The sequence below is a fragment of the Cupressus sempervirens genome, chromosome 5 (assembly GCF_028749045.1).
Source record: "Cupressus sempervirens isolate cs-2001-9-10 chromosome 5, ASM2874904v1, whole genome shotgun sequence".
Lineage (NCBI taxonomy): Eukaryota > Viridiplantae > Streptophyta > Pinopsida > Cupressales > Cupressaceae > Cupressus > Cupressus sempervirens.
Window position 1 is genome coordinate 838,122,469 of NC_143122.1, and position 18,647 is coordinate 838,141,115.

General features: G+C 38.5%; 1 protein-coding gene across 4 annotated transcripts in view; it reads right to left on the bottom strand.

Annotated features, from left to right (window-relative positions):
* Positions 1–5,785: 5,785 nt before the first annotated feature.
* The window catches only part of LOC149558487 (single-stranded DNA-binding protein WHY1, chloroplastic-like), a 70,866-nt gene continuing 58,004 nt past the window's right edge, over positions 5,786–18,647 (bottom strand). For all 4 annotated transcript variants that reach the window (XM_089832695.1, XM_089832694.1, XM_089832697.1 and 1 more), the window contains 2 exons: positions 6,443–6,531; positions 5,786–6,222 (listed from right to left, as the gene is read on the bottom strand). In XM_089832695.1, the coding sequence (XP_089688821.1) occupies positions 6,142–6,222; positions 6,443–6,531 (170 nt within the window). In that variant the 3' untranslated portion in view covers positions 5,786–6,141. The remainder of the gene's footprint in view (positions 6,223–6,442; positions 6,532–18,647) is intronic.

An 18,647-nucleotide genomic window follows, 5' to 3' on the forward strand; every position in this document is an offset into this window, starting at 1 on the left:
GGAAAATGGAGATCTGTGTGGGAGGTTGGGAGCCAATCAAGGTATGTTCAAAAGTGCAATGATGGAAACAAAAGATCATGTCATTAATTGCTTGGTTACTTTTTCTGACTTGCTTGCCTTCTCCAAACTTGTACCCAGCCCTAGCCACATGAGTGGGGGGGTGGTGGGGGGGCAGGAGTTAAGGATAGGTGATATCATCGCTTTGTGTGCATGGCAGAAGGTGGTCTATTTCTTTTTAATTGGTCTAAACTTAAGTGTAGGCATTAATGCTTTGAAGTTTTATAGTTGAGATGAGAGATAGGGTAAAGGTAATATGTTAGGAGTTTTTCACTTGTTTTTATTTTTATTTTTATTCATTTTGTAATTACATAATTCTTTATAAGATGGTATTTAAAATTTTGAAAAAGAACCTTTTCCAAACATATTCTCTGTTATTAAGAGAATTAAAATTCTTCATACAAAAGGCAAAGAGCATTTTGCTCTAAAAAAGATAAAATTTGTTAAGGATCATTTCTCTCAAAGTGTTTTCTCATACAATTTCAATATGGCATATATTACTAATAATTTTTTTTCATATACTAGGATGAATTATAGCATAGATTTTTGATGTTATATTTATGCATTTGAGTAGGAGTATTTTTTTCCAATAGTTACTAAAATGCAAAATGAAGTAACATCCATATAAATCAATTTTCCTCTAACACCTAATTATATTCAAATTGCAAATTTTGTGTAACGTTATTGTATTTAATCACAATTGATCATATGCATATGAAATGAATCATAAATAATGTCATAAGAAAGGAATTGCTCCCTTTTTTTAACAAACGTCGACTAGCCACTTCATATTTTTTATTCAAAACCTAACTCAAGGACTCAATCAGGAAAGAATCAGGGAAGAAAACCTAATATCGTAGTCATTTCAAAAATAAGATTAACAATGAATTTTACATTGGGATCATTATCCCGAGGAGAAGTCTCCATAACATTTGAATTAAGAACACCAAAACTCTAAATCTAGATTGGCTCCATATCAAGGTATCAACTATGCAATCTACAAATTTGCAACAAGGTAACCATGGAGGACCGAAACTGACTGGGTGACAATTAGATTCAACACATAGACACATTCAAACATCTAATCCCATCCCAAATTTGCACAACAAGTTCCTTATCGAACCAAACTAGGGAGGTGGTGAATTTTTCTAGGGTAAGAGATGTCAATCACAACACCAAAATAGATGCCTCTTCCGAGGTTAATAATCACAAGAATGTTTGTTCTTTCACTCCTTATCTCCCCAAATACAAAACGGTTTGTATTGACAAGTAGGGGCCCATAACTCTGTACTTTTTCCCTCTCTTCATCATGAGAGACTCTGCACTAACTCGAAGTCCAACTAAAGCCCTCCTAACGTACATGGTCACTTCTGCCCTATCCGAGGGTGAGTGATGCCAACACAACCCTTACAGTTTTCCCCACAAAACAAAATGTAAAACATGAAAAGAAAACAATTAAAAAACCCACAATAAAACATTCCTCGCATGTTTCATCACACATATGACTTACACACAATGCAAAAGGTCTACTTAAGCAAATAAAAACACAACATGAAAAACAAGGTCATGAAAGATTCCTACATTCACAAATGGTTATGGTAAATGGAATTTTTGAGAAGAGTTAATCCTTCTTTCTCCTTCAATCCTAGCTTGACTCTCTCTAAAGATAGAGAATGGGTGAACACTCTTCAACCCTCAAATTGGCAACTAAATAGGCTTCTAAACTCAGCCCACCTAAAATTGCAATAACTTCAAATTTGACTAAAGCCGTCTAGGGTCTTCCAACTTGATCCTACCATTAAGACAACCTTTTAGGTGGAGTGTAAACTTGGCAAACTCATAGAGAAGTTCAATTTTCGTACTAAAGAAAAAATGAGATATTTAGGTCATAAAAGTCAACAGAATGATCTAGAAGGGTGGAAAATGTCTCCAACCCATACACATACCCCCGAGACACTTGGTTTGAATTAATTTTGACCTCTAGGATCATTTTAGGACCTATTAATTGGCTTGAGATATTTGAACTTTCTCAAAACGCTAAGATTGCAACTTACCACTAAACCTTAATTAGGGTAATTAATCTAGATTACCAACTAATTAGTCTTAAGTTACTAACTTAATCAATCTCAGATTACCAGGTTACTCAGCTAACCCTAATTATCATGATGATACACATACGAATTACAAGTGTCAAATGACACCATAAGATTCACTGTTACAGAACATTACACACCTTATAATTACAAAATGATACACATTTGAATTATGATATAAATAATTATACAAAATGAGGTCTACATCTCTTCATTAAACTCAACCTTAGTTTCACAGATTGAACATAGGGTCGATTATCAATTCTTCATTAGATTCCATAAGTAATAATCTTGCACACTCAATTCACATATTAGTAGCTCGAGAAAAATCACATGCATATATTTAAAACTCATTTGGATAATCACATAAATCAAAACATCAAACTTCTATTTAAATAACCTTTTATCTCATTTATGCTCACATATTTAACCATTAAAGATTGCATAATTATAGTATTAATCATATTCCTAATCTTGAATTCATTTACTATACTACACCATCATTATGCATACTTATAAAATATCAAATAACATGATTAAACATTTAAAGTAAAGAATCACACGACATAAAATAATATAATAATGTATAATCCATCAAACAATGTTCGACATATCAAGTCATAATGTATCAGATGTGTTATGATGGATCACGACAAGGCCTCACAATTACCTCCATATGAGGTAGCAACATGGTTTGAATTGAAATCAATTTAGTTCTAATGTTGTTGTTTTTAGCCATCAACTCGACTAATCTTCCTTTGCCAAATGTCAATTTATTAAATGAAATGAGAGCTTGAACTTGCATTCTTTCTCAAAGAATTAGCACTAGCCTTCAAATCTACTTGTAAATGATCAATTGAGTGTTGATTCTTCGTGGTAAAGAAATCAACATCACAAAGTTTTATATATAATGAATGAATAATCTACAAACTTCCTTCCAAACTAGTTACAAGGTTAGAAAGCTCAACATATGTTATTGTAATTTTTGTTGAGACTTTCTCCAAGAACTTTGTGCTCAAACTTTTTCTTAGTCCATCTCATCATTTTCTCATTGCTCTCTATATCCTCATTATTTACCTTCTCAGCCATATGAACTAATTGTTCCAAAATTGGTTTTTGCTCATTTACATCATGAATATCAACTACATCTACAAAAATTCTTCAATGTCATGAACTACTTCCTTCCACTTGAACTCCCTCTTTTGCTTTGCCTTACGACTCAGCAAAGCTTGTAGATTTTGCATATGTTCCAATGTCATAGTATCAAGGTCATACTTGGGCAATGTGATGACCTCATCTAGACTATTTGGAGTCTCTAGTGACTTAAACTTATATTCCATTAACTGTGACCATGGGGTGCTAACACTCAACAATGATATTTGCAATTGTTTCCCCTTGGCACTTCCCCTGTTGAACTAACCGCCAACCTTCCCCTTTGGGATTCATGACATGATTTAACCACCTCCTGTGTTCTATAAGCCTACTGGTTGTATTGGGCATTAACAAGTTGATCTTTTGGTGCAACGGCAACTCTAGCTTGTAACTAGTAGTATCACAGCTTGGTCACAGGTTCAAATCTCCTCGGGTAACGTTGAGGGGGGAATTGTTGGACTAACTACCAGCCTTCCCCTTTGGGATTCGTGACAAGGTTTAACCACATCCTGTGTTCTATAAGTCTAGTGGTTGTATCAAGCATTAATAGGTCAATCTTTTGGTGCAACGGCAACTCTAGCTTGTAATATCCCCTTGGCACTTGATCCATGTGGTTTTTGTTCACTAGAAGTACTCTCTTGTTGAGTAGATGTGACCTATTGAATAGGTTTAACATTTAATGCATTAGTATCAACAGCACTCGACAGTTGAATGAGGGCTTGGATGGCCTCTTGCTCCTTAAGATTCTCAGTCTCTATTGGCTTTGATGGTTTGGCCTCCTCAACTCCCTCAACATGAGGTCCTTGGGCATCTTATGCAGAATGGTTTGCTTCACCTTTCTCTTCTTCTTGCCCCTCAATTACTGAGTGAACTTGGGTAGTACAATAATAGCTTTACCTTGCTCCTCAACACTCATGTTTGGAATAACTGTGATTGATGCGACTTGAGAACCATAAGTTGATCCACTATCAATCTATGGATTATCATGTATTTGTAGCATAACCAGATTAGTGCATGGGAGAGGGGTGCCTAAGGTGTTTGTATTTGCATTCTTCAAATCTTCTTCAAATTAATATACTATAATTTTGTGGTGATGAATCAAGAACTTCATCTATAGTGACAACATCTTGTTTTTCATTCTCTCCTTCCTTTATACTTATTGCCTCTACCAAATTATCTAGTGCATCATAATCTTCTTGATTATAAGTCAGCGTTATTTGGGCCAATGTGCTTGTGAATAATGCCCATTTCCACTTTGCATCTAATTTATTGTATAAATATTCAAGAATACCTTAGCCTAATTCTATAGGTGCATATTTGAATTTTTTCATCATATCTAGCATGGCCTTTTCAGCTTTTTCCTTATATTCCTTATTCAAAGAATCATATTGAATTGGTTTAAAGTGTGCTATGCCAACTGAGTTTCTAATTTTTGCACATACCTGATCAATTGTTATAAGAGGTCATCTAGGTACAATTTGAAACTTGCTCATATCGTAAAATTTAGTTTTCTCTCCTTCATCCTTCTCATCATCTAGTGTGACAACCAGCTTCCTTCTTGGCCTCTCTTGTTCACTCTTTTAAGGTGTGGGATGTTGGAATATGCCACAACAATAAAATGTCCTAGGTTTGAGCTCGAGTTCTAGATGGTCCAAATGAGTTGTAGCTCGACAAACCCAAGATTCTTTGCATGTGAAACATAATTTCTTTTCAAGACATTTAAAAGGTCTTCACCCACCTTTGTTCAAGTCTTCTAGGTATGACTTGAATCTTTATGATAATGCTTCTTATATTTCTTGCTTTGGAAGATATTTTATTATAAGTTACTCTTGCGACATAAAGCTCCATACTCCTAGAGCTTTTTCTATAATGATCTTGAATCAAATGCATTAACACATCCTCTAATGGGTTTCATTGGTCCTCATCTGAAATAAATGACAAAACTCCCCTCTATGATAACTATGACCACAAAAGAAAGCCTCTAAAACTCTTAGAAATAAGTGTCAAGAGAACCATATTGCTTCAACTAAGCAAGTTGTCTAAGATGCAACTTCGTTTATTTCTTGTCAAATCTCTTGATAAATTAATTTGTGAACTTGTAGGTGGTATTCAATTGTTGCCTAGTGTAAAAAAGCTATGGTGTTGTATGATTCCACCAGTTCTCTCAATAAATTTATTTACGAACTCAAGATTGTAAACATTAGGGCGGGATACTTGATATTCATATGATTCCACCACTTCTTGGACATAAGTGTACATCCTCCATTTGTTAGCTGTCTTTCTGATATGAGAGTGATTCAATTTTCTTATAACATTGTATTGTTAAAATGGTGATTATATGGATATCACCCTAAAAATTAAGGCAAGGCACTTGGTCTTCCTATGGTTCAGCCATTTCTTGGTTATAAGGGTATGGCAACCTAGTACCTCCAAATAATAAAAGGGTATTCAAACTTAAATATATGCAAAAAGTTAAAAATGTATTCACTTTCAAGACACAAACTAAATTAAATCAGAGCATCCAGTATGGTAACATCACCCTCAAGCTAGATTTGATACCTGTAACTCTTGAAATTAGCTCATAAATCAATCCCAGGCAATTTATGCTTTTCTTATAAAACATTGCCTTGAGATTCTAAGAATTTGAAATTTGAACAATTTCAAAAGCTTTCAGAACATATGCACTAACATTATTTGAATAATTGAATTTGAGCTAGCATGTTGCACTGTGGGCAATGCTCCACAACTCCAAAATCTATGGACTGCTCCTTAATCAGAACTCACTTCCATCATAGGCTTAGCAAAAGCAATCAATGTGGATTGATCAAGGATATGTAATTTATGATGGAACTTGCTGATGTTCCCCAATATTAACAGAGTTTGAAAATGCATGCCAGCCCACGATATATGGTAATAGATACTGCAAATACAAAGCACCATAATTAGAACTACAATCTAAATTTGCAGAATTGAGATTGTCATTAAACCTAATCATAATTTTACCATGGTACAAAGGAAAGTGGCTGATTATGAACTACAATCTTATTTGCAGAATTGAGATTGGCATTAACCCTTGTCATAATTTTTACCATGGTCCAAAGAAAAGAGACCAAGTATTTCAAGAAGCAACACAAACATACATTGAAAGAGGACCGCATCACTGTAAATTCAGCTTTTGTAATGGGTATATTGAACTGCTCTTCAATTTGCTTAATCTTATCTGAAACCTCTGCAAAATAAATATCAATATTCAGATTTTGCATCAAAAAAAATTACCATCAACAAGTACATTACCCTCCACAGAAAAAAATAGAACTGAATAATAGCACCCGGTTCACATTTCATGATAACAGATATAAGAAGTTGCCTAGATTGATAAAACTTAAAAGAGCTCAGTCTTCTATAAAAATATAACTAACTTAATATATAACCAATTAAATACACTGATCAAGTCATTCTCTGGAATATCCAATTAATTGGAATGAGAATCCAGTTACTGTATCATATGAAAAAGTACCAATCAGAATGTTCAGCTAATTGCTTTATATCAATGGAGTGAATTCAGATCTGTTAGAAGTAACATGGACAAATAGGAAAAAGATTATACTCACAATCAAATCTTAGGAAGAGCCGTGTAGCATGACCAATAAGAATTGTTACCAGGGAACTCTCATTAACAAGGACCCTCTTCTAATACCCATAACAGTGTATTTAATATTTGAATATGATGTACTCGTACCCTTTATCACGTACTCTTGAAACTCATTAGAAAATAGTTCTCCCATCTTCATACTTGCACCCCATATCTCATGTCTTTAGGAAATTATGCAGATGACTCTAGAGCTTAGGCCATTGGCAGTTTGAAGTGAGAAGATCGTTCAAATTTTAAATTGTTATCAACAGATGGTCATACTAACAGAATATATGGTTTAATGTGCTTTTTATACTTATGGTAGTTATAACTTTATGGCACAATATGGGATCTCTGATTGGTTTCTGCTTGCTATTGGCATTATTAAGGGCCCTTTTTGCCACAAAGTCCTGTTAGTTTTATCCTCGTGCATTTTTACTTTCATTTATGTCCCCTTTATATTTGCTATTCTTTGGAATAAATTATTTAATGGATCTCTCCATCCAGAATATAGTCACTGCCACAAATCTCATAAAGTGCAATGGCATCCAAAGCTGCCAGGAAATTTGTCCCAGAGGCTTACAGTATGGCAATGGAAACAGTGTACTGCTGATGTGAGTATTAAATATGAAAACTATCAACAATCCTGTGATCAAATTAATATATATGCTTTCATTATGCGTTGTGTTAGCTCCATCTCCTCAAAATCCAGCAGAGCCTATAAGATTGTTCATTGTTGGCATGACCAGTATCAGAAACCCTGTGAAAGGCTGTCTACCTTTCCGTCCTCAAGGAAGTTATCATAGGTGATGGAAGTCCCAAACAAAGACATTTGGATGTGTAGGATACCTGTAGCTACGATATTCAAAAACATCACACAATTGTGCTTCTTTCTGTCGATTGAACTCTCTAGTTAATCGACTTAAATTTGGCACTTTTCCAAAAACATTTCCAGGCCCTTGACAAAATTTATCAGCCAGTCCACAACAATACTAGTTTTATTTCTCAGTAGATGCTATAGGTTGATATATGCTCAGGCCATTCATTAGAATTCAAGGAAACTCTGAAAATCCTAAATAGATATAGTTGGCATAATCACCGAGTAATCGGCAAGTTCCTACTAATCGCTGAGTTTTTGCAAGTGGCCAGTTTTTGTCAGAAACAATAGTGACTCAGCTGCCTAAAAAATTGCCGATTTTTTGGTGATTAATCGCCGAGTTTTTGCAAGTAACTCTCTTTTTTTTTTAAATTATATATATGGTTTTTTTTTTTTTTTGTTAAAAACAAAAGGCAAAAAGTATATATATATAATAGAGAATTACAGTACGCTAGTAGAGCTGGGAAGAGGAAGATGTGATTGTAATGATGTATTTACTATTTACTTCTAGTTTGACACAAACTATTCACTATTTTGCTTCCCACCATCAGCACTACACATGAGAATGTGATTTTGTACTAGTGTAACATGGGTACTCACACCCCCTCCCAAACCTCTAAGTACTCGTCCCCGAGACGTCCCCGCATTAGGTGCTTGAGTACCCAAATACCCCCACCTCCGTCATTCCACAACCATGCTATTCCTAGGATGGGTACTTGAATTTCTATTCGAATTTTGATTTTTGAATGCTACTATTGGGTATGTAATATCTTACTATGTCAAATGTTAATAGTTATAACTCATGTTGCAATTTTGCTATGTTCATTATTTTAATTTGCGATGTTCTACTGAAACATCATTTCATAACTAGCATTTCAAATTCTGTGTAAACTGTACAACCCTCCCTTGTTGTCAGTAAATATGGTATCAGGATGTATGTCGTCGGTATCAGGAAGGTTCTACGTCGGTATCGGGAAGATTCTTATTATGTAGCCAATATGTATGTAGCCGACGAACACCTTCGGGAAGGTTCCTTGAGATGTATATATACCCCATTCGAGATCATTGTAATCATCATATCATAAGCATAATGTAATATCTAGCGTATGCGAATAAAATAAGGAGTTCTGCTATTCTTACTACTGTTCTTATCTATCGTCTATGTGCATTAATTTCTTTACCCTAGTACGGTAAACATTTGGCGTCGTTGCCCAATGAACCTGAAAGGAGGGAGGAATGAAGTTTAATGCCAAATCAACTTAACAAGGATCGAAATAAGGTAAAGGGAAAGGACGAAATACGCACAGCAAGCCGAACGTAGGAGGTTCCAAAAGATTGCCAACGGACACAGAAGCACGGAGGAATTGTTGGAGACTCGACAGCAGGTGGAGTTGGAAGAAGCAAGGGAGGAGTTTTTGAACTTGTATTTGCCGAGGGAAGAGAATCCAGACGGAAGAGAATCGACTCGCACGGCTTGGAGTGTCGAGGGAGCAAGAGAGTGGAATGAACTCTTCGTCTGCGATACACTTCCAAAACGGACAAATTCGCTTAACGAAGACCCTTCTTCACCAAAAAGCACAGTTGCCGAGATACAAAGCGTTGGTGTAGGAGTGCAAATTGTTGGTATCAGGATACCAAGCATCGATGTCGGGATACAAAGCGTTGGTGCCGAAATGGTAGGACTTAAGGAGAAGTTGCCTAAATTTGATGGTGATGGAGCAGCCGATCCGATCCGACATTGTAAAACATGCAAAACGATTTTGTGGCCGAATGGCATAACAGATACAGACGAATGGGTCTGGCAATTTTCGGCCACCCTATGGGGTGTTGCAATTGATTGGTTCGCCGATGTAGATCCCCAGAAATTAACCACTTGGGACAACCTTAAAGAGTTTACTGCCAAATTTCAACTGCACCGCAACGACAACGAAATTGTAGTGGAGATATACAACACCAAACAGGGGAAGAATGAAACAGTCTGAGTCTACGCCAAGAAGTTGAAGGACTTGATCAATAAAATGGAGAATAAGCCAGCTGATGGGTTACAGAAAAGATGGTTCATTGAAGACCTCCACCCGAAGCTGTGAACGAAGATGAAGATCATGCCGCCATCATCATACACTAAAGCGTACAATCGGGCAATAAACCTGGAAAGTGAGCAGAAGACGAAAAAGAAGAGTAGCTCGTCAAATTCAGATGACACATCTTCAACAGAGGAAAGCAATGATGACGAAAAGGACAGCAAGAAGGTTCGCGCCCTCCAAAAGGACATGATTCAGATGATGAAAGAGTTCAAGAACATGCAGAAGGAGACCAAGGGAAATGAGCTATGGTGCATCGAATGCAAGAAAGAAGGCCATACGAAGGGATCCTACCTGAAAGATCAATTTTGCGAGATTTACCAGATCATGGGACATTCGACAAAGGAATGCCTTTTCAACCTAAAAACAAGAGCACCACAGCAAGTGTTCCTGACACAGGAGGCATCCGCGTTAGGAGGGAGCGTGAACACTAGTACAGAGGGTGCCACAACGGGAGGATACAAAAATAATCGGCGCGGTCAAAACAACAATGGCAACAACAATAATGGTAGCAGGAGTCGAATTCAATACGATGCGAACGGTCGGCCAATAGTTCAATGCCGTGCATGCAATTTGTGGAACCACTTCACCCGTGACTACACAACGGCAAACACACCAAAATTGTTATGTAGATGGTGCGGACCTGGCGATCACAACGGCGATCACAAAGATGCTAAGTGCCCAAAGTTGGGAGTTAATTTGATCACCGTCAAGATAGACGAAGAGGAGGTTCTGGCCATCACACGAAAGCAAGCGAAAGTATACCCCGACCCGACGGAAGAAAAGAAGCGACTGGAGGAAGCGCAGGCAAAGATCCAGAAAGCAACGCAAGCAGAGAAAGGACACCTGAAGGACACTACAAGTGCCTCTGCACGAAACTACACAAAACATAACATAGTACAGCAAATATTACAAACCAAGGTACCTGTCAAAATAAATGATCTGTTGCTCACTATGTCTCAACTCCGTACGGCACTCACAAACATAGCTCCAACTGTTAAGTTACCAGCAGAGCAAGGAAGGGAGAAAGAAGGTGGCGCAAGTGCAGAAGATTCGATGCTGTTAGCCCTCTCATCCGAACGTCATCCGGCAGTCGTTAAAATGGAAATTCTAGGGACTGTTCTGACAAACACAATTGTGGACAGAGGGTCCGGTGTCAATGTGTTACCAGACAACACTTGGAAAAGGTTGGGACAACCGACGCTGTGGCCACCTATGTTCCAATTATTAACAGCGGATCAAAACGAGATCAAACCATTGGGAGTCCTCATAGCACAACCAGTGACGATTGGAACACAACCATTCTTGCTCGACTTCATCGTCATTCCGCTGAAGAGGAGAGGGTACGACACTATTCTGGGCCATGGATGGCTAGTGCAAGCAAGGGTTAAGCGCAAATGGAAGAAGAATACTCTATCAATGGTATGCAGAGGGAAAAGATTCATAATTGACCTACACACACAAATGGTAGGTGAGGAGATAGCATCTTCAGACTCAGAAGGTGAAAGCGAGAATGATGACAAGGGGAAGAAAACAATGGAACCTGATAAAGAGGGAGATTGAGACTGAAAGGAGGGTCGAGTGAGGACGATCTAGACTCGTTGAACGGCCTTTTTCACTGGCAAATGGAGGATTATGAGCTCTTTTTGAGCTGTAATATGTTAAGGGTCGACGAAGGTAAGAAAGAAGAAGGAAATGAATGTCCGAAGGAATACAAAGAAGCAGAAGAAGGAAAGGCAGTTACGGCTAAAGCTGAAGGGAAGAACACACAGTATGAAACCAGAAGGAAAGATTCCACCGAACAACCGTACATAAAGGAAATGTTACATTGAACCACAGATATAGTAGAAACGTGCCGACAACAAGGAAAACACATCATACGGTCTGCACAGGAAACAAAGAGGAAGGGTTTAATAAAAGTTGCAGCAATACGGAGTGGTGTTATTGACGGCAAGAAGGGGCGGCTGACAAAGTCATGGTACCGATCTTCGAGAACAAATTGGGCGATATGGGAAACCGGATGGAGAGATCGTGTACTTTAAATAAACTCAATGAGCGACAATTGCAAGCACAAGGGACCACAGAGGTGACACAGAACAAGCGCAAAGCATGGCATGATAGACACCTAAAATTGAACAAGTTCCATCCGGGACAGTTGGTGTTGAAGTATGACGGATGGAACGAGATCAAACCAAGCAAATTTCAGGTGAAATGGGTCGGGCCGTACCAAATTCGGGAAGTGGGTGATAATGGAGCAATAAAACTATGGACGCTAGACAGAAAGGAAGTGGCCGATGCAGTGAATCGGTTGAAGTTGAATGTCTACCATGAAAGAAATAACGCACCTCCGTGGACAATGAACTGAGAAAAAAATAACTATAAATACTGTATATATATATATATATATATATGTAAATATTGTACATAAGGATAGGAAAAAAATGATAAGAAAGTACCGTACAGGGGTCATGCATTAGTCTGCACTGAACGGCTTGAAAGTGATCACCATACGATTTGTGGGAAAACTTAATTTCCACTGTACGGCTTTATATTGTACGGCATTAAGGAGGTTTAAAAACACATCATCTGTAAGGCCTGTTAGCAAGGTAAGGTATTACGAGCTTCAGCACCGTACAGACGCATAAGTAGTTTTGGACGCACTATATTTTTGAGGCACATTTACTTGGTGATCACCGTACGGCGGGAGCAGTGTATCACCGTACGGCTTTCCCAGTTAAAGCACCATATGACACCATACGGAAATTCTGGCATATCTTTGCAAAGTTTTAAGTGAGCAAGCATTGAGCCCGTACAGCAACAAATCGCTCCTAGAGGCATCATCCTGCTAACCATACGGCAAGTTTTCTGGCTTGCTAATACCACTGTACAATCCCATATTACAAGTATGGAGCATAATGAAAGTATCAAGTACAGCAGCCCAGAGCATTTCACCGTACACAGGGGTTCATTCCACCGTGAGCAAGAAAGGAATCGAGAGGCTATACGGATTGGCAGCACAGAAGAAGGGTAACAAGAGGTTTTCTTAAAAAGAAAAAAAAACGTTGACAAATCAAAAATTCTCGGAATGCATAACAGATGATGCCAAGGGGAAGGGAAAACATCGGCAGTTGCCAAAAAGAGTGTTGGATCAAAAGAAATCACAAAAATAGTATGTTCCATGCATTTTTGTGTGGGTTTTTGAGCGCTAGTTTGGTCTTGGCGACGAGGGGCAATGCTCCCTAGACCCCCAGTCATTGCAGTTATCAGTCGTGGGAAGTTTGACTAGTTGATGAGACCTGGACCTACAGTTGGAGACCATTTGGTCGAACAACGAGGTAGTCGAGGTACCGGCATCACCAAGGGTAGAGGATCAGAGTGCAACAGCAGAGAAAGTGGATGGAGGAGCGCAGGTGTCAGAACCTCTACCAGTAGCGGAGAAGGATAAAGATGTTCGTTCTCACCTGGCTGTCATCGCAAAGCAAAGCAAGTCCCTGGCAGAGTTGGTGCTTACAGAGCGAAGAAAGGCAAAGGCTGGGTAGGAAGCTCAAAAGACAACGAAGAAGGCTCGAGAGGAGATGGCCAACCGACTTGCCACCCAACAGATTGCTTGGGAAGCAGAGCAGACAACCTTGTTAGCGCAACTCGAGGAAAGTGCACAAGGGAAGCAGCAGGCAGAACAACAGCTAGCGGCGGCGGTTGGTAGCAGCACTTCAGGAGAAGGACTCAACGGAGAAGGCTCATGATCAGAAGGAAGCGGAGTGCCAAGAGGTTGCATTGATGCTGAAGGAAGTGGAGAACTCTCAAATCAGAGCTGATTTGCAGGTCCGAACAGATCAAGTGTATCAGCTTCGACGCAACTGGTCTTCACAGTCTAAGACACAGCCTTCTGGTTCATGATGTCCTATGTTTTATGAATAAATGTAGTTAGTTGTTGAGTTTTGTTAATTGTTGTCATCCGAAGACGACTTTTCTTTTTGGGGGGGATAATATCATCAGTAAATATGGTATCAGGATGTATGCCGTCAGTATTAGATTGTATGTCATCGGTATCAAGATGTATGTCATCGGTATTGGCCGACAGGGTGTGTATCGAGATGTATGTCGTCCGTATCGGGAAGGTTCTTATTATGTAGCCGACATGTTGTATGTAGCCGACAGACACCTTCGGGAAGGTTCCTTGAGATGTATGTATACCCCCTTCGGGATCATTGTAATCATCATATCATAAGCATAATGTAATATCTAGCATATGCAAATAAAATAAGGAGTTCTGCTATTCTTACTGTTGTTCTTACCTATTGTCTGTGTGCATTAATTTCTTTACCCCAGTACGGTAAACATCCCTGCCCCGTACTCCCCTTGCCGCCATCCCCCAACCATTCCAAAAATGAGGCCCATTTTACCCACGTCCCAGTGTACCCAGTACTGACGTAACACTGTTTTGTACCCACTATGCATTTATATATATCTAAACTCTACTTATTGCTTTTGTGTTCTCTTTAAATATTGTTGGTTAACAGTTCGTCCTTCTTTCTAACTTGGCTTTACCTTGACTCTAGACGCCCAAAATGTGAGGAAAGAAAAGGATGTCACCAACAAATGGGTCATGCAAGATTCTTCTTTCCTTACCTCCTCTAGTGTGTCAATATTTTCCTCAATAATAGGTTCACACTTTGGATTGACAATGTCCAGTTCATAAGGATGAGAAGGAAGAACAACAAACAACTCATCTTCAATAGTTAAATCTGTCATACCTGAGTTGTTGTGAGAGATTTCTGATGTCCATTTCACTGCTTTTTCAGAGTTATGAACATTCAACAAGCTCTCAAATAGTACATTCACCCTTACACGCCCTCCTCAACAAGTCCTTCATTAGGTGAGTATTTCTCACTAGGAGACGACCAAAAGGGAGCAACTTCTCTTTCTATGTCTTCTACATTCCCTTTGTCATTTAGGACTTTTTTTTCATCGTCATCAGAGGTAAGGGTATTATAGTCAAAGATGAAATTGCCAAAACCAGAAGTTGTATCAGGACGGAAAATGGTCTCATGAAAAGGCTCTTCCTTGTCATTGCTGACTAGTCTTCTGTAAAGGATAGGGACTGATTGAGACATATGGTAACCAAGGTCTTTTTCTTCAATCATTGAGCTTCCTACGCTATTTCTACAGGCCGTGTAAGACAGTTCAGCAACTTGAGGATTGGCATTCATGATATTTTCTTGAGGGTAATCAGCAAATGAATCTATAATCTCAGCAGGATGGGATAGGCTTTGACACATTTCAGACTGAGACTCAACAATTAGGACATCCCCATTATCAGGAACCTTAGCATCTTCTATTCCTTTATCAGTCCTGATAAATTTATGCTCGTTCCAATCCTAATAACTTCTTGTTTGGTAGTTTCAAGATCACAAACCTCAATCTCTTTCAGTTGATGTCTTATCTCCAAAGGCATGGCTAGGATGAAGAATACAGCTTGGTTGTATAAGTTGGGCATGCTGTCTTCAGGGATCTTGGCAAATATTTGATCAAACTGGTCCATGAAATCCTGGATCCCTTCATCATCATTTCTCTTGATCTTTAAAAGGCTGAGCACCAGTGAAGTCACATCTTTTTCTCCTTTTGCAGGAGGTACAGGAGTTGTTCCTTCTTTGTACAGATAGGGCTCTTCACTTACTGATTTTTCTTTAGGCATATTTTCTAAAACAAGTTTCTTTCTTCTCTGGTCTTGGACATTAAAATATATTTGGTGCACACACCTTAACAACAGAGCAGATTGATGATCTTCGGAAGAGCTTAATCCCTTTCCTTCATCTTCAGAAATACCTTGTTTAGATGTCGTCAAAAGGAATTGTAAGTTGGGATCACTCTCAGCATTTATTTCTTCAAATGTGGGTTTCCTTGGCTGAGCTTCTTGTTCACTCAAAACTGAAAAATTATAAGAAACAAGGTCATGTGAAACTTCTGAAACTTCATCATCATTCACCTTCAATTCTTCACTAAAATGCAACACCCTTTTTCCAAAATGCTGCAAAACTTCATTTTCATTCCCAACTCTTTCATCTTGTGATACCTAGCACAAATACTTCTCCATAACAAAACTGGTACATGGTCTTCTTCAATGCTTAAATTCATTTTTCTTCCTCGAATGATGCTTTCTCTAAAAGCATCAAACAAATCACGCAATACTGGATCGCGAGTTTGATGAAGTTCTCTAAAGGAAGGATCCGGCCTCTTCCCTTTCACAATTTTAAAAGGCATGGTCCTTTTAATCAGAGTCGCCAATCCTGAACATACAAGATAATTTAAAACACAGGAGAATACTGATCTTTGAGATACCAAAGATCCTATTAGGATTGCTCCTCAGCACAATCATTTGATAACCAAAAATTCGTTCAGGTCTCCCTAGCGGAGTCGCCAAAAACTATTGGTTAATAGTTTGTCCCTCTTTCTAACTTGGCTTTATCTTGACTCTAGACACCCAGAATGTGAGGAAACAAAAGGATGTCACCAACAAATGGGTCAGTGTATGCATTATATCACTCACCTTTGAATTATAAGGTACAACTCCCTTAGATGCAAGATATACCTGGAATGATGTTTTTATGTGATCAAAAGGGTAACTATGGGTATGCTCTTAACCTAAGAGCAGAAGAGGCTAACCAAATTACTCATAGACATAAGCAACCTAGGCAAGGCTTTAGGTCTAACACTAACTCTACTCTTAAATGCATCTAAGACTATGGGATGCAAGGAGATGTAATGCAAGAAGGACATCTATGGCCCTAAGTGGCTCTCTGACCAGTCAAGGTTACCCAGTAGCAAGCTCCCAGCACACTTCAATCCTAACTTCACATCACAAATGCAGGATGTTATGCAGCTCTGGAAAAGAGCAGAAATACCTATGAAAGATAGCACTCTGACTACCCATACTCTTAACACTGTACTAATACTCTCTGATTAGCCCAAATACTAACAGCTTCATAAATACTTGTCCTATAATTCCAAAAAGACTAATCTACATGCATGTTAGCTCAGCCGAAGGAGACAATGAAAGAAACCTAGGCATGCTAGTTCTAAGTGGAATAATAACATTACATTACCTAGTTACAAACATCAGTCTAATCCTTCATTCCATACACCTCTCGATTCTCACTCAATAGTCTCTACTACAAGGGGAGAAAATGCATGAAACTTGTCGATCATTTCTATTAACTTAGAAAATTAGAAATTACATATATAGGCCCCCTCTTAGGGTTCTTGGCTAGTTACAAACAGAGCACTTGAATCTCTGAGAAATTCAACAGTCGTAGATTGGAATTCAATACATCAGAGAAAGAAAGCAAAAATGATTAGAAACTCTCAAAATGATTCATATTCTTTCTCTGATCTGTTGGCGCCAAATTCATATAATTTGAATCTCCACAACCACAGTAAGTTTAGATCTCTACCATCGATCTCCTATCAACGATCATGATTAACGCATGAAAACCCTTTTTACCTTTTCTTTATCGCCTCTACGCAACCGTCATTCCTTTGATATCTTTATTCGATGCGACAATGCAATCGATTGATTTTCTCTGTTTCGTTTTGTTAAGGTTTCATTTAACCCCTTGTGAATATGTGCACACCTATTGTCGCTCCTTTGCAGCCTTCACACCAGGTTATGATTAACCCATTGCGAGGTTGCGATCACTATCCTAGTTTACTGTTCACAGCTTCGCCACTTACACTCAAAATTAACTTTAACTCCTCACAACCATGTGACAACTTGAGATTCTAACTGTTATGTACCCTTCGCAGTTTCACAATTTAAAAACCTTCAACTGTGTGATTACCTGCAAAAACGTGATTACTAGCTTTCACAACTTCGCAACCCTAATTTCAAACTACCTTTAACTACCTATGAAGTAGCGATGACCGCTTAGAATTGCCATTTTTGCCAATTTGCAGCTTAACATGTCTCTATTCTACTAACCGCAGCAACTTAGCGACAACCGCACATCAACCGTGATCGTGCTTTCACAACATTAAAATTAACTGTCATTTCTAACCTGCAACCTTGCGATGACCGTTTGAGGTTGACTCTTACAGCATTTGTCGGGTTGCGACTTGAAATCTTAACTCTGCATTTAACCCTACAACGGTACAGATACACGCTTTCACTTTGTCGCTGCCTTAACTTAGGATTACTTCTAACCACCTGCAACCGTGCGATAACTGTTTGGCTTAACTATTACTACTTTCGCCAGGTCGTAATACTAACCTTAGATCATCTTTAACCACCCTTGTGACCATGCGATTATTTTGTTCTCGCTCTATCGCTACCTTGACTCTGGGTTAAGACTAACTCTCTGCGACAATGCGATCATTCTGCTTTCACTCTGTCGCTGCCTTAACTATGGGTTTCTTCTAACCACTCACGACCATGCAATCATTGGTTTTCATTTGTTCACCACATTAACCCAAGGTTGACTTAAACTACCTACTACTCTGCGAACACAAGCTTTTCTCTCTATCGTGAAACTAACCTCAAATCATCTTTAACCCCCTGCAACCCTACGAACAATGGTTTTCGTTGCTTCACCATGTCAACTTTGGGTTACCTTAAATCACCGATGAACACACGACGATTGTTGATCTTTATGATATGACAACCGGAAGATACATCTCTAAGGACCATTATAATTCCATCTTAAAACGCCATCAGTCGATCTAATCTTCATCTGACGATCTGGATTTAAACTTTGAGACAT